The sequence below is a fragment of the Trichoplax adhaerens genome, genomic scaffold, assembly GCF_000150275.1.
Source record: "Trichoplax adhaerens TRIADscaffold_36 genomic scaffold, whole genome shotgun sequence".
Taxonomy (NCBI): domain Eukaryota; kingdom Metazoa; phylum Placozoa; class Uniplacotomia; order Trichoplacea; family Trichoplacidae; genus Trichoplax; species Trichoplax adhaerens.
This window is the reverse complement of record NW_002060976.1, coordinates 261344-276932: the sequence shown is the minus strand read 5'-3', so window position 1 is coordinate 276932 and position 15589 is coordinate 261344. Positions and strand designations below refer to the sequence as shown.

Genomic DNA, 15589 nt, shown 5'->3' with positions numbered 1-15589 from the left:
TTTTATTTTAATAAGGATCTAGAATATGAAGGTGTTGTGCCATTCAATGTACAACTAATGGATTCGTCCAATTTATCGACAGAGCGTGAATCGTACAAGATTAAAATTCACAGCACCATGACCGTGAATACAGTTATTCCGAATATGCTAAATAAAGTCGGCATGAAAATTAATCCACAAGCAAGTAGTCCAAAAGCAGAATTATTTTTGATTTGCGGTGAAAGTAAGTTACTTTTAATCTTCCTGGTAAAAAAGTACACGTATTATCTTACCCATTTATATAATACAATATCGGCCATAAACTAAATTAACTGCATAAAGGCTCCACATAATTTTTTGACGAAGGCTGTAACAACTAAGGTGGTCTATTTGTTATATTGTCTTCCCTTCTAAACTGAATCGTGAACTAATAATACGTAATTGAATCAGAATCATAATACGACATAGACAGTGCTTTTAATCAAAACTATCAATTGCTGTTTTATGTATTTAGTGAATTAATTGGGTGCTTATGTTATCGAATTAGTCCTTAACAACAGCTATTGAAGCAGGGTTTCTTTCTAAGCTCTGTTTGAGGGATAAACAGTTACTGTATCAACTATGGCTTTAATTATAGAAATTGTTGCATTGAAATCGGGATTATATCATTGTAAATATTATAAATTGTATGGAATATTTGTTGTTGCATTTCATAACGGAACGGAATCACATCAAGGTTTATAACTAACTAATCTCAGATTACGTCATCCACATATGTAACCAGTCAAACATTCAATCTATCCCATTATGAAGATTATTATCTATTCTATCGAATTTGCTCTGCTTAATCAGTCTCGATGCAACAAGTTATTAATCTTCTTATCATACCGTCATCATAGAAATCCAAATAGTTTTTCTTTTTATACACGAAGACAAAAATTCTATCTATGCGTGTTAGTTATGCTCAATTGTCTAGCTGCTCGAATATATTCTTCAATCTGTTTTTCAACGAGGCCAAAAACTTCAATTCTTGAGATCGATCTAAATACAATGTTGTTGTTTCTCGTCATTTCTTAAACATTTGTCATTTTGGCCATCATTTATAATTGATTTAAAATGAATTGATGAAGAATTTTAAATTAATTATTTATTCCACAATTCAATAGAAGAATTACTTTGTTTCTGGACTAGATAATTTATTCCATCAAATATGGTCAATATTGCTATAAAATTACAGACCTCGATTAAGGCTCAAATAATGTATCCATCGTTTTTATGGGGAATTCTAAAGTTTAAAATGATATTCTACCTCATTTTTTTTTATTTTATATAAGACGAATTTAAAGACTCCTAGAAATTCTTGAGTTATTAGGTTAGCTTTTTAGTAGTATTTTGCAGTTAGCAGCATCGTCTAGCTCATTGTCTAGTAAGATGTCGGCAAAAACTGATGGGTAATCAATGTACTAATCTTTTGCACCTAATATTACTTGGTAATGCTTTTAAACAGTAATTTTTGTATCCAGTATTTCGCCTTTAAAAACTGTTATCTGGATTGAAAATTGTAAATACTGGTATCAGCGTATTTTAAGGTTCCCTTTTAACATATAATACCACGATCACATCGGTTAGCTCGTCAAATAATTTAACAATAATGAAACGCAATCCTGAAAATATTAATATAACCAGCGTTCTAGGACTATCATCGCTTACTTAATTCTTATACAATGGTCTGGCAAATTAGAACATTGGAAATTGCATACCAACGTGTCTTGAGTAGAATAATGTAGTAAGCAAAAACCAAAAAATCGTAATTTCCTCTATTGTGCATATTTCTTTTATTCAACTAAAATATAACGTCAATATTTGACAAGCGTTATAATTAATCTACCGCATACCCTTTCATAGTAACTTCAATCCTATAATTTCATCCTACTCAAATTGAATATGATATGAATATAGCCGGTTCATAAGCTAATTTCTCCAATAACTATAGGAATTTCCACTCTATCACTTATAGTGTAATTTAAGGTAAGTTAGCATTAACACATCAAATAACAATTTATCCCGCTTCTGAAGATCAAATTTAATCGTAAGCTTAGAATGTGCTATCAGCTTGATTAATTTACGGTGTAAACTTAATATTTCTATGTGCTTAGTTTAGAATCCTATTACTTAATATTTTATATCTGTTTTGCTATTATACAGTATCTAAGCATTCATTAGAGATTAGCCCATCATAAATATTAGACAATCATCCCATGGATGATGTAATCCATGGACTTTATATTAGCACGTGAATTTACCTTGACAGCTCATCTAGCTTTAAGCAAGCATTTTTTTAAAATTAGCGTAGTCATGCAAATAACAGATGTCCTCTGCTCGCAAATTTGACGCTATGGTATATATTTTATGATCTAAAGGCTAGAAAGCATCGTATAAATAGAATCACTATCTTAAATTATATCTTTACCGATTTAACTGGTCGCTTTATCTTATTTACCTTGAAAGTAATGCGTAAATTTAATTTAGCAGTCATAATGCTGATCACGCCAAGCGACTATTAAAAATACAAAGATGACTAGATCAAATACATTTAGCCCACGCTTCACATTAATCTATCTAAACGTTTAAATTATAACCAGTTAATTCACCGTAAAAGGAACGTTCGATTAATATTTGATTAAGATTTTACGTTATTTGTTATTTATTGTTTGTAAAATATAACGAAAGGGCGTAAACGGTGATCACATTTCGCATTTACTCATGCTATTTAACCAATTTGTCTGAAACTAGGCAATACTTTGTTTTGAATGCATTCTTTTGATGATATTAGATAGGAACTTTGCTAGCCTGCTGTTATTATTTAATCATAGCCTAAATAACAACTTAGCGAACCTGGATGATTTTAACAAGTACGTTTGAGGATCAAGGGGACTTTGACCCACTTGAGAAAATTTATAGCCGTTTCAATTTAGTTACTTATTCTGCAGAATGCCATACCAGTTGTGCTGATAATCACCTTTGTAATAGTGGCTTACTTTTATATTTTGCTATATTTTATCGTGGTAATAATCTGTTTGCAAACTCCGTTACTATGCAACAGTAATTCGACTGATGGTATTGCGGCCATAAGACAGCATTTCGTGTTAAATAATTCAGCTCAAGCTAATACGTATAAATTGTTAATTTTGTCATGACCCTCTTGTAACGGTTTATGAGAATTGTTGACATTCCTTAAGTCACTCAAAGGGAGGGGGCGTACAAGTAACCTTAAAACAAGTTTTTACAGTATATTCGCTGGCTAAAGAATTTGAGACAAAGTGTTTAAAAGATAAGGTGAATCCTCCGAAATGGGTTAGCTTGCAAAGTCCCATCAAATATTGATTACAATATCACTTTTCATAAATATACTAATTACAACACAAAACAAATTTAGCAAAATTCTAAAATAAATACAACAATTTTATTTTGAATACTTCTATACCGCCATATTCAATTTAGCATCATCAGAACTCATGATGATTCTATAATTTCATGATAACCCCGTATAAATGTAACCTTTTGCATCTTATTTTAACTGTATATCATGATGGTTGTTTCTGTTCCGTTGAAAATTTCGATTAAATCAGCAGAACTTAGTGATTAATTCGCATCATGGATGGAAGCAATGGAGTCTTCTAGAAATATAATCTTCAATATAAATCTGCAGTCTGTATTCATATTTTGCACACGGATACTTATTTGATCCTCGTATTTCATAGAATATACGGCCTTTATCGATAGATATACTAATATGGACACATATATCTACTCGATTATGCTATTACGGCCACCGCGAAGTGAACTATAATATTTCTAACTCAGCAGTAAAATACATTTCATTGTTCCAAATAGAATGTTCAATAACTATTGCGTAAATCAAAATAACTTTAACTTGTTACTATGAAGAGCAAGATATAATGGAATTATATTATTACTATATAACGTTTTTCTGTTTCTACTATAATAAACTTTTCAGCGGTTCATTAGATTGCTAAATCAATAAAAGGTATTGAATAAAGAGAACCAAGCGCTAAAATATCCTCTTTCCAAGTTATAAAACGCGACTACGTTCATTAATTACGGTATATGATTAATGTTTTATTGTACGCTGGTATTCGTTATCACCTATTCCTCTTAACATTTGCAATTTCTTTTTCTTATGCGCAAATATACTCGTACTACACTACAAAATAAGCCTTCCGAGGTAAATAATGATCAAGAATTAGAAATATGCTACTGTTATAATTTTAATCATTTTTATCATTTATATTACGTAGTTAAAGTAAAACCGCCATATTAAACTGTAACAGCGATTTTCGTAATAATTATTAGGGCTGATTACTTAGGAACTGGACTATACTCAGTATTTACGAATATTATGAAATTAATCGAATATACTATTTTCCACAATTATAAACGTTGTTATTTTAAAGAATAATAAATTGCACTGCGAAAGGATGTCCAAATTGTTATCGAATGATATCGGTATTTTATTAAGAAGTTATGTACATATTTTTGAGTTATGGAAGCCTAAAATGGGTAATAGCCCTTATTGAATGAAAGATCACACAGTCTAAATTATATGCATCTAATGCAAGTGACTTGCATTAACTAAAGTCCTAAATATAGATAGGCTAAATATAATATCTAACTCAATGAGTATCTCATAATCCAAACTATAGAAATCCTTCGAAGTTAACGATACTTAATTCAGAGTGTCTTATCCGTATGAGTTTATTTGCTGTATTAATATCAGCATCAACTAATAACAAATGATTATAGTTATTTACGTTTTATGGCGGTTAAAAAATAATGAAGTTGCGATTAACTCCATCAAGTTAATCCGACTATTGGTATCATTATCGACTAGTCAATAAAATAAAAATAATGGATGCCCTTAAAACGGGTAATAGCCTTTATCGAATGAAAGAAAGATCGTATAGTCTTAATTATATGCATCTATCGCAAGTGACTTGCATCAACTAAATTCCTAAATATAGATAGGCTAAATATTACATCTAACTCAATGGGTATCTCATAATTCAAATTATAGAAATCCTTCGAGATTAACGATACTTAATTCATAGTCTCTTATACGTACGAGATTATTGCTATCTTGATATCTACCAAAAACAAACTATTATTTACGTTTTTTGGTGGTTACAAAATAATGAAGTTACAATTAACTCTATCAAGTAAATCCGGCAATAATTATCGTTATCAAACTGTCAATAAAATAAAAATAACGGATACCCGCCTTAAAATTTTATATTTATTTAATAGCGCAATTTACCGTAAACGTAATCTAAAGGTGCCATAATTTATTTAAAATTTAGAATGCTAAGGATCATATTGTTAGAGAATAATTGTCAAGTAGTGAACAATACTTGTTAAACGAGACAAACGAAGGTTATCGTCTATTACTAATTCAGACCAGATGTTTTCTTTCTAAACTATTTAGAAATTAAAACCCATTCAAATTGTAATTACAAATTAAATAAAAGTGACAATGGAGGTCATGATTACACAAAGCTCTGCACATAATGATAGAACAGATCATCGCTGAATACCGTAATATAATCATATTAATATCATTTATGTATGACTGAAGAAAAACAAAATTTATTGTTAGTCTTTAGAACAGCTGAAACATATCGATCTACTATGGATTGAATATAAGTCTCACCATATCATTTTTACCATTAGTTTAAGATCTATTGAGTTACACTATCATTTACTGCTTAGCATTTTCTTCCCCTTGTGAACTATTCTATGTGAAAACATCGAAAAGCTAGAACGTTTACAAGATACATCATAATACATTTGGAATGAGGTTTACATAGATATAATTATAGCTCGGGAGCGGTAATAATATCTACTTGTTAATTCTTCTTCAAGGTAAATGGAAATGGTTTATTAAAATATCTTAATTTATTGGTTCAATGATAATAGATATATAATCACTTCACTTTATTTCTGGTCTAAGAAGACTAGAAGATGCTAGCGATGCTTTATATCGCAAAGACATTTTATTTTTTGTTCGGTAGAAAGTATGTACGTATAATCATCGCATAGCAATAACTTTTAAAAATTTCACTATTAATTATTCGATGATAGCGAATTATGGGTAAAATATATGAGTAGAATAATAAGATTACCCCTACTTGTTATAACCATTAGAGCCGAAAGGGATCAATATTAAACCACCATGGTATCCATTTAGCTAGCATTCTTTTATGAAAGTAGATCTCTGAAATGTTTGCTTTAACATTTCTTTATTTAACAATTTCTAGCTTGATATACTACTAACGCAACTGTTAGTTACAGAGATAGGGTTAATAAGGTTGCCCTAAGTGTTATCTCCATTAGAGCTGAGGTTAATCAGTATTAAACCATCATAATGTTGATTTACTTCATATTCTCTTTTAAGACAGTACACTCTGATATTTTTGCTTTAATTTTTTTATTTTATTTGACAAATTTTGGCTTAATTTATGGCACAGCAATGCTGATCAGACTGCAATGACATTAATGATTAGCAGTAAACATTAACTATGTAGTACCGTTATTGATCGATTCTCAGGATTGACGATAACAGTATCATACTTCAAAATATATTAATATTCCACTTTTTATTTTATGATACATCATACCGACAAAACTCAAGCAGATATTTCTTAGCAGCCCGTTAAATATTCATCTAAACATCACTTGTAGAACACCTTTGGTAGATTTGCTGACTAAGGTCGTCATCATAATGCAGATTATGTTACCAAGACAATATTTTCTTATAGGAATCAGTTTCTGTAGCATTTAGAACAATTTCAAGCTATTTAACGGATATTTGCTCACAAAGATGCATATTTATCGTCTATCCAAAGGTAATCGTTATGGCTAATTATCGTATTATAATATGGATTTAGGTCAGAGCAGTCCTTCTAAATCCCTTCTTTCTGTAGCGTTATAGTCTTTACTAATTAATCTAGCGTCTTCATCGGAATCAGATGAAAATTGCCAATGTCGTATGAATCTTAACTCTTGACTTTCTGATTTTCGAATTTATCTAATGTTTTCCGTAGCATAAAGCTCTTCTTTAGATTTTAATATTAAATGTTAGGTATCTTTTATCTCAAATCACTCGTTAGAAAAAGTAAAGATTGCAAATGCAGTCGTTACTATATTCACCTCATACTCGATAGATATTGAAAATTTGGCTTATTATTTGTATCATGTTCCCTAGGTTATGTCTTATAAAAGGTTATTCCATCTCAATATACGAATTCTGTTACAATTAAGATTTCAAGGCATTGATATAAAATACAAGGAGCTCAAAATTAAGAAAATTCGAGAATTTTTTGTACCGTATAATTTGATTTTTTAAAGAGTAAAATGTTGTAATTTCGCACTAGTATTTCAGTTAGCTACACGTTGAGGTACTCTGGTTAAGAACCTGGGACGAAAAAAACGCACTGATAATTTCTTTAAAGTACTTTATTAGCTGCTATCCAAATAGATATGCTCTCAGCTATGTAAAAGTTACAACAAGCAGTACTAAATTACAACATAAGGTAGATTAACCACTAGTCAATACAAAATGTTTTCCTTTTGTGAATTCTGATTTAGTTAATTTGTTTTCACTGCAGATTTTTAATTCTTTTCTCAAAAAAGATTTTTACACACATTATACTTGGGCATTTCATCTCCACTTGATTAGTGCTAACAAAAAACTTTGGAATAATTTTGTATCATCAAGGTCATATTTAATATAGTTTATTTGAGCATGAAAATTGCATCACGTCGTCCTTTTATTGCTTATTGTTGATCATCTTGACCAATTTATACCCGAAATTATCTTTTCAATCAATTATGTATCGTAGCAGTAAAACTACTAAATTGTCCTTTACATCAACACAAACCATTCAGATTCCAGCCAATGCTGAGTTTATATAAATTTTTACTTTTACCGCGGTGTAGGAGTAGAAATATTGTCAAAACTATTTAAATGATCCAAAGTTTTAACGACTAAACCAGGTCCATTTATCTGTAGTCGATTCATCTTATTGATGGTATTAGCTCTTTTCAACTAAGATTAAGCTTGTCAACCACTGTTATAATTAAATCATATTATCTACAGTGATTTGCGAATTGTTATAGACAAGAGTTGACGAATTTATTAATTCTTTTGTAATTAAAATCATAACACTTTGACGTCAACTGTTACTTGAATACTAATATATCGAAAAAAGAGGTATAATTAAGAAAAGATTTGCAGAAAATTAAATATTTAATCAATATAATTAAACTCAGCGGTCAATTAAAATAGCGAAAAATTTGATCATAACAATATTTCCGCCTTAAAGCAGTTGATCAACTCGCTAACTAGTATTAATAGTAGCAAGGAAGCTGTTGCTAATACTTTCATTTTGCATTCCTTTTATAGCTAAAACATCATTACAGTCTGAAGACTATCCATTGGATTTAGCTACTAGCGCTGAAAGTGAGATTCAATTTCTACTCCAATTGACTGGTTATACGCCTACAGCGAGTAGTGACGAGCAGAAGAGTTCACCAATAGATAATTTTAAATGTAAGTACCATAATAACTTATCTAGACTAGATACAGCATAGCATTTTATAATAGCATATACTTTATCACTACCACAATACTCAGAAATTATAAATACTCGCAATATTTTATACCTGTGTAAATAAAATTGAGAAATTGAGATCTGGCCGAATGTATCTCTATTGGGCAAGATGGTAGATCTTCATTACACCAAATAAATTTATTTACACGATCAACTATTTATTGAATCATTCTTTCGTCAAGTCAACTATCAGCTATCAATCTAATTAGTCGGTAAAATATAAATTTAACTATTAGAATTTCATTTAATTTAAGTTTCATACTTTCCAGATAGCGAAGTGAGATTAAGAAGTATGTCCGACCCTAATGCGAATAAGCCTGCAGAGGCTATCGCAGCTGTGAAACAGACTAGTATTTCACGAGTAAGATCAAGTAGTCGTCCAATTTCCATCGGTTCGATTAAAATTAGAACTCGAAGCACCGAAGATGCCGGAACAGATTCACCAACTCTTAAATCGCCTGAAGAAGGAAGCTACTTTACGGATCAAGGCAGTTTCAACAGCAAGAAAAGTAAAGGGAAGCAGAAAGGGCTATCATCTTTATCTGCCTTGTTTTCTAAGAGCAGCAGAACCATGTCTATGTCTAGCAAAGCTACTTCTAACTGCAAGAAGACTCCAGTAACTGAATATGGAGGTGATAATTCACTATTTTATCCTTCAATCTTTCGCTTATATGCTAACATTAATGTGACAAATGGCATTCGACCCGAACCCTTGATGATTTCAAATCGTGTGAATGTTAAAAAAGTGATTAAAGAAGCAATTGAAAGATTAAAATTAGACATTACTAATCGCAAGTATTACGCTTTATGTGAAATAATCTATTCGGCTAAAGATCGTAAGACAAGTCGGCGATTTAGTAAAGGCAACAGTGGTAGTAAATCTGATCAATCTCAGCCCCTTTACCTTAGAGTACTTGATGACTATGAGCAGCCACTAGCATTGCAAACATTTTGGCAAGTAGCACCAGAGTATGAACGGCGTTTTGAGCTGTTGTGGAAAACCGATGCTTTAGCATACCTAGCTGATTTCGAATCCTCTACAGGATTGGAAAATTTACGGAAAAGGCTGGTAAAGAGTTTTTCTTCGCATGAAAATGTATTGGAAATGGTTTATCCTGCTCAATTATCGACGCAACAGCAACAAGACCATGCACAACATGAACAACTGCAGGATGAAGGGATTCAATCCGATCGTATAAAATCGGATGATGAAACCCCAACACCACCTTCGCGTAAATTATCCAAATCCTCCTCCCAATGTCCTCATTTTGTCATGATACGTGGCTTTGAATTAAAAGAAGATGAATATATTTATAATATATTACAACGCGTTATACTAGTTTGCTTTCGTTACAGTGGCGATTGTACAACCGAAAATGAAATTCTTCTTCGATCACCTGATATCTTACCACAGCATTGCTGGATTTACAATCGTTCCGTTAATGAAGATCAGCACGAGGTAGCTTAAGTTTAAATCGACCCAATCAGGATAGTGTAGAATGCATTTAGCTAACTTGCAGCTTATTACTTAGATTTCAGATGATCAAGACTCGGATTCTAGTGAGGCTGTAACTGATGTCTGGCTGAGTCCATTCGAAGGCGCCCTAGTAACTGTTAATAACGTCAAGATTGTTGCTGAAACAAAACTTACGCCAGGGGATTTAATTGGCTTCGGACGTTACTATTTGTTCATCTATAAAAATCCCAAAAAAGTTTCAGATTCGGCATTGCAAATTTCTTGGCTAAATTCAATTCCAGCACCCGCACCAACTCAGTCTAATCCATCTTCAGAGGTATTGTCCAATAGGGTTAATATAGAGTAATTTCTTAGAAGTAATTTCCAAATTAATTATGCTAATAGCTTTTTTCCCGTTGCAATTTGCGTTATAGATCATACCCAAGGTTAGCATCCAAACTCAAACGAATTTTGAAGACGAATTAGATTTTGATGGTTCCGTTTTTGAGAAAAACGAAGCCTACATACCTTCGTTTATTAACCAAAATGAACCTTCATCACCGAAGGACGATAACCGACTGGAATTAGAATATGGTCTAGAACAGGAAAATCAGCTATTATCTTCTATCAATATTTTAGCTGATCCGGCAATGACTCAAACGTTCAAGTTAGCACCAGCATATGTCCTTGCTATGAGCTTAGAATATTCCATTAAAAATCATGGCAAAGAATCCACCATACTGTTTACCGACAAAATATATCAAATGCTAAAAAATAATAATGAGGTAATTTTATAACTGTACAAGGCTATATTTTCCTACTTCGTACTTTCATATCTTTCGTTAAATAGTGTTTGATATTGATGAAATGATTGGCACCATCTACAGACATTATTAGCCATTAATCAATCTATAGCTTTGCTATATCATAACAAAATGACGAAAATTAAATGTTATCACGCTTCTATTTTGCAGGAGGCCATAACTACTCTTAAATCTCAGCTTCTCCCAAGGTTTGATTCCCGAATATCTGAATAATAATATAAAACTATTAAAGCATCAGTATGTAATGGCTTGGATAGAATAATGTATGCTAGTCGCAGTGAGGTTATTACACAGTATCTTCAAAACTATTGCATATCGATAGTAGTTAATTATCTCAAAATATCAACAAATTTAAATTGGAAAGTTGCCTGGTGCAAATATCAAAGTTTTATAGTCGAATTTTTAATATCGTAATATCGCTAACATACTATCTGGCTCAAAAATCTTCAAATTGCTCATAGCTGATTATCGATTAGAATATAGAAGCTGAGTTGTGAAATGCCAGATAATTAAAATTTCTGATTCCTTCGCACATTTAGAGGAAAGGATGCCACTGAAAAATTAAATGCGGTACTACCAACTTTATCCAATCTCGTTTTATGGATAGCAAATACCATAGAAGTATTGCACTTTGTCAATACACATTCTCTTATTAAAGAAGTTAAAAGCAATGATTTTCATTTGCTAACTAATGTTTCACAACAATCTTTATCGCAAATTGTTTCCATCATAATCAAAGTAAGTGCTTAATCAATAGAGCTGAGCAATTTCTTCATATAATAATTACTTAGTTTGGCAGAAATCATCTATAATTTGATCTGTTTTGAAAGTAATATTAAAGGTTTGCTTTTCCTTTTGTAGATTTTGCGCAAAAGTATTTCAGAATCTGCTAATTATTCGTCAGAAAAAAATTCCCTGACTGGAAATGTTATTGATATTTTTCGAAATATCTCTTTCTCTTCCATTGCTACAATTCTTAATGCAGTTTATGACTTATCCACTCTCTACGATTTACACCCTGAAGCAAGAAATGCTTGTTTATCCAACATCTTGGAATTCCTCAATTATAAGATTTTAGACATTACTATAAAATATGGTGTTAGCGGCAATTATGATCAATCTCACGGTATATCCTTGCAACAAAATTTGAATAACATTCTAAACTGGACTAATCAAGTCGATCTTAATTACTTGGCAACGGATAAAATGGGATCTGCAATTCAAGTTGCCCATTTATTAGCCTCAATACCACAACATCTCTTTCAGGTAATAGTTTTCATTCCAATACGCTGTACGAGTATAATTGTTTGGCTTTTAAATAAATACCCAAGTAAATAGAACTTTGATTTAATCGTTACTATCCCCAAATTAATGTTAAATGCAAACGATGATGATATTATGAATGCATTTTGACGGATTTTTTTGTCATTTGCTATTATAAAAAGTCTTCATGGGAGAAGTTATCATCTACCTATAACAAACTCACCGCACCACAGCTGCATTGGTTCATGAGTAAGCATCAATTTAATTCCTATGTCATTCCTCCTATGCTTTGGCTACCACCTCAGCATGTCTCACAAGAAGTCTTAAGCACAGGTGAGGTAGCATTTCAGTTTCTTATAATTGTTTATATCCTATATTTGCTTTCTTCAGCATCTGTAACGAAAATTATCTTTTTTGTATAGTTCAACTTGTGGCACCATGGCAAATAAATGAATTCTTTTCATTACCGGCCAAAGATTATATCGTTAATCTAGATGGTGATCCCCCAGAAGGGATGCTGTATCAAAATATCCAAATCCTAAATAATGCTTCTCGAGGTAATTATTGTAATTACTTCTAACATTTTCGTATTTGTCTATGCAATAGCTTTATTCCATCTGGTTTCATTTAAATTGTCGGCTAAATAACCCAATGTTTCATTAAAACAGAAAGAAGATCATCCATGGATCAAAGTAAATTTATGGATCAGATTGAGAAAAAAATAAGTAGAAAAATTTCAATTAAGTGCAAAAGGTAAATTACGACTAGAAAAGAATTACATAAAATAAGCTTCTCTGTTTCATCACTTATGTTATAACTAAACACATACGTGCTCTCTATTCCTCTTATGTAGCATTTATAATTTATTTTAACTTCAGAAACTACTTTAGATATAGCGAGATACTTATCTTATGAGCAGCATTTCTGCGTTTTCTCTCATATCCATATCTTTGAAAACTGGAATTTTCTGCGATAGCTAATAACTTATATCAAAAATATCGCAGCCGTAACATTATTTTTTGATTCTTCAGCTCTATCACTGATGCTTTAATGAAAATGTGTGATAATTTGACGCATACAAACTCTCGTCGCTCTTCTTACGAGTATGATCCGGAAATGTTCCTGGAGCAAGTTTCTTATGATGGACGAAAAGATTGTAGAAATGCTGATATGATTAAACAGGTATTTCCCCAAAACGGTAAACACGTTTATAAAAATAATCTGATCAACTACTGCTGATTGTCTTATTCTGATACTGAAGCGGCAGTAGAAGTATTAAAGATGTTAACCATTTCTTTTATAACCATTTCCTAGACTAATAAGAGTACCGTACTGCAAAATAGCAATGTGATCGATGGTGGATCTAAAGTGTCTAAAGACTGTAATGATAAAAGATGTGAAAAAATAAAGTCAAAGTATTCTCGTCCAGAAGTCACCAAAAGTAAAAAGGTATATTATCTTGAGTAATCAGTTCAGTGATATTGATGTGCATATCTTTAATAGCTTTTCGTAACATACGCATAATTCGGATTATTCTTTGAGTAGTTAACAGACAGCGATGGATCTACTCCTAAGATTAATAGTAATAGAATACAACAGTGGCTAAAATCAGACAGTACGTCTTTATTCGCCAATTCGACGGATATAGATGATATTATTTTTGCCGAGATTGATGAAAGTCCAATTCGCGATGACAAAGAAATATTCGTCGATTGCGAAACAAACGATATTTCGTCAGCACAGTCCAAGCACGATTTAATAGTCCGAGATCAATTAATTGAGGATCGTGAAGTGACTACTGTGATATTACACAAAAGGCATGGTGATTTAGGTTTAGGACTTGTAGACGGGACTGTAAGTAATCTATAATTCTAATTGCTTATTTCTAGTAAATGAATTAATAGACTATAATTTTACGCAGTTCAATAAGACTTTACATTTATCTAATTTTAAAATTAGAAATCCGTATTTCGTAAAGAGGGAGTCTTTGTTGCAGAGGTTAAACCAGAGGGAATTGCATCATCGGTAGGTAAAGTTTCAGATACCCATTTGGAAAGATTTTGTTACTACCAGGGAGAATGTAGTAGAGTCACTACTGCCTAGAATCACTCTTAGAGTAATAAAATCATATGCTACTATGTTACAATAATTTAAAATTTAGAGTCGTATATGTGGGAGTAAAATTGAAATATTTGACATGCCATTTGTTAAATAGGGTAATCGTATAAGCTCCGGTGATAAAATCATAGCTGTTAACGGCATCAGTTTATCTGGCGTCGAGTATTCGAGGTAATTTACTTCTGTAAGAAAACTACCTATTCATATAATAATTTATTTTACCCTAAGAGATAAGATTGAGCATACATCATGGTCTTTTTCGAACTAGCTAATTATTTACTATCTAGTAAAACTTATATTCGTATATAGAACTTTAGAGTAAAATTAATGTCTCTGTTTTTGTCCATAGTGCACTTGCTATTATCCGACGGGGTGGAAGCAATCTTACTCTAACGCTATCCAAAATGCCTCAAAACATACCGTTTTCATGCCTATAAAACAACTTATTACGTTATATTTCTCCATTTTATCTTTCTACTATAGTGTTATTATCGTAAGCCATAAAGGTTGTCAATGATACGATAGACTGTACACTTTGTGGATGTAAATCATGTGTAACATTATTTTTCTGCTTATGACCTATATACTCGTATAAAAAGTGATTTGATAATTACATATTAATGATACATTTATCATATAGAGAAAAATTTTAATTCTTTTAAATTACTCTGCGGTCTATGCACTAATGGTGTTCAACTATGTCATATTACCAATACTGACATCTATAATTATTTTAGAGCAGCGTATATCATTTATGAACGTAATATTCGTAAGCTTGCGTAAACTCTTAGATATGCTGTATCTTTCATGGTCATGTAGGTCAGCTATTGGTTAAAAACCTAAACTTGGGCTAATAAGATAAAATTTTGTTGTGTCAGGTTAATTCTGGCATAAATTACACTTGTTACAACATGTTTATTGCACTTAAATATAAGCTTCTATGGAATGGAGATAAGGTTGACTAAGCCCAGGTTTTAGCAGCAATTTAAGGTAGTAATACTAAGTGAATGAAATAATTTATAGTTCATGCATTTACAATGAAAGAGTTCAAGTTCGTGCTATAATTAAGATCAATTGATCAAAATATACTAAGAAAAACTTCAATCACGCATTATCGGAGATAAAACAAGTTTTAGCAATTTTAATATTTTTTAAAATTATATTCAAACGAAGGATAACTGGTAGTGTAATTCTTAAAATTGTATAAGTTATAAAAATAAAATTAAAAAAACGTAATATTCATTTAAGAATGAAGAAAG

General features: G+C 31.5%; 1 protein-coding gene across 1 annotated transcript; it reads left to right on the top strand.

The window, feature by feature from the left end:
* Positions 1-6877: 6877 nt before the first annotated feature.
* Positions 6878-15537, top strand: TRIADDRAFT_62142 (uncharacterized protein; the record flags this gene model as incomplete). Its single annotated transcript, XM_002118078.1, has 17 exons — positions 6878-6902; positions 8462-8608; positions 8924-10128; positions 10202-10462; positions 10560-10910; positions 11100-11137; positions 11489-11687; positions 11811-12215; positions 12395-12545; positions 12635-12769; positions 12881-12965; positions 13244-13394; positions 13527-13661; positions 13758-14066; positions 14172-14237; positions 14428-14501; positions 15504-15537. 17 exons carry the CDS (start codon positions 6878-6880, stop codon positions 15535-15537), a joined length of 3771 nt encoding a protein of 1256 aa, XP_002118114.1.
* Between the last annotated feature and the right edge of the window lie 52 nt (positions 15538-15589).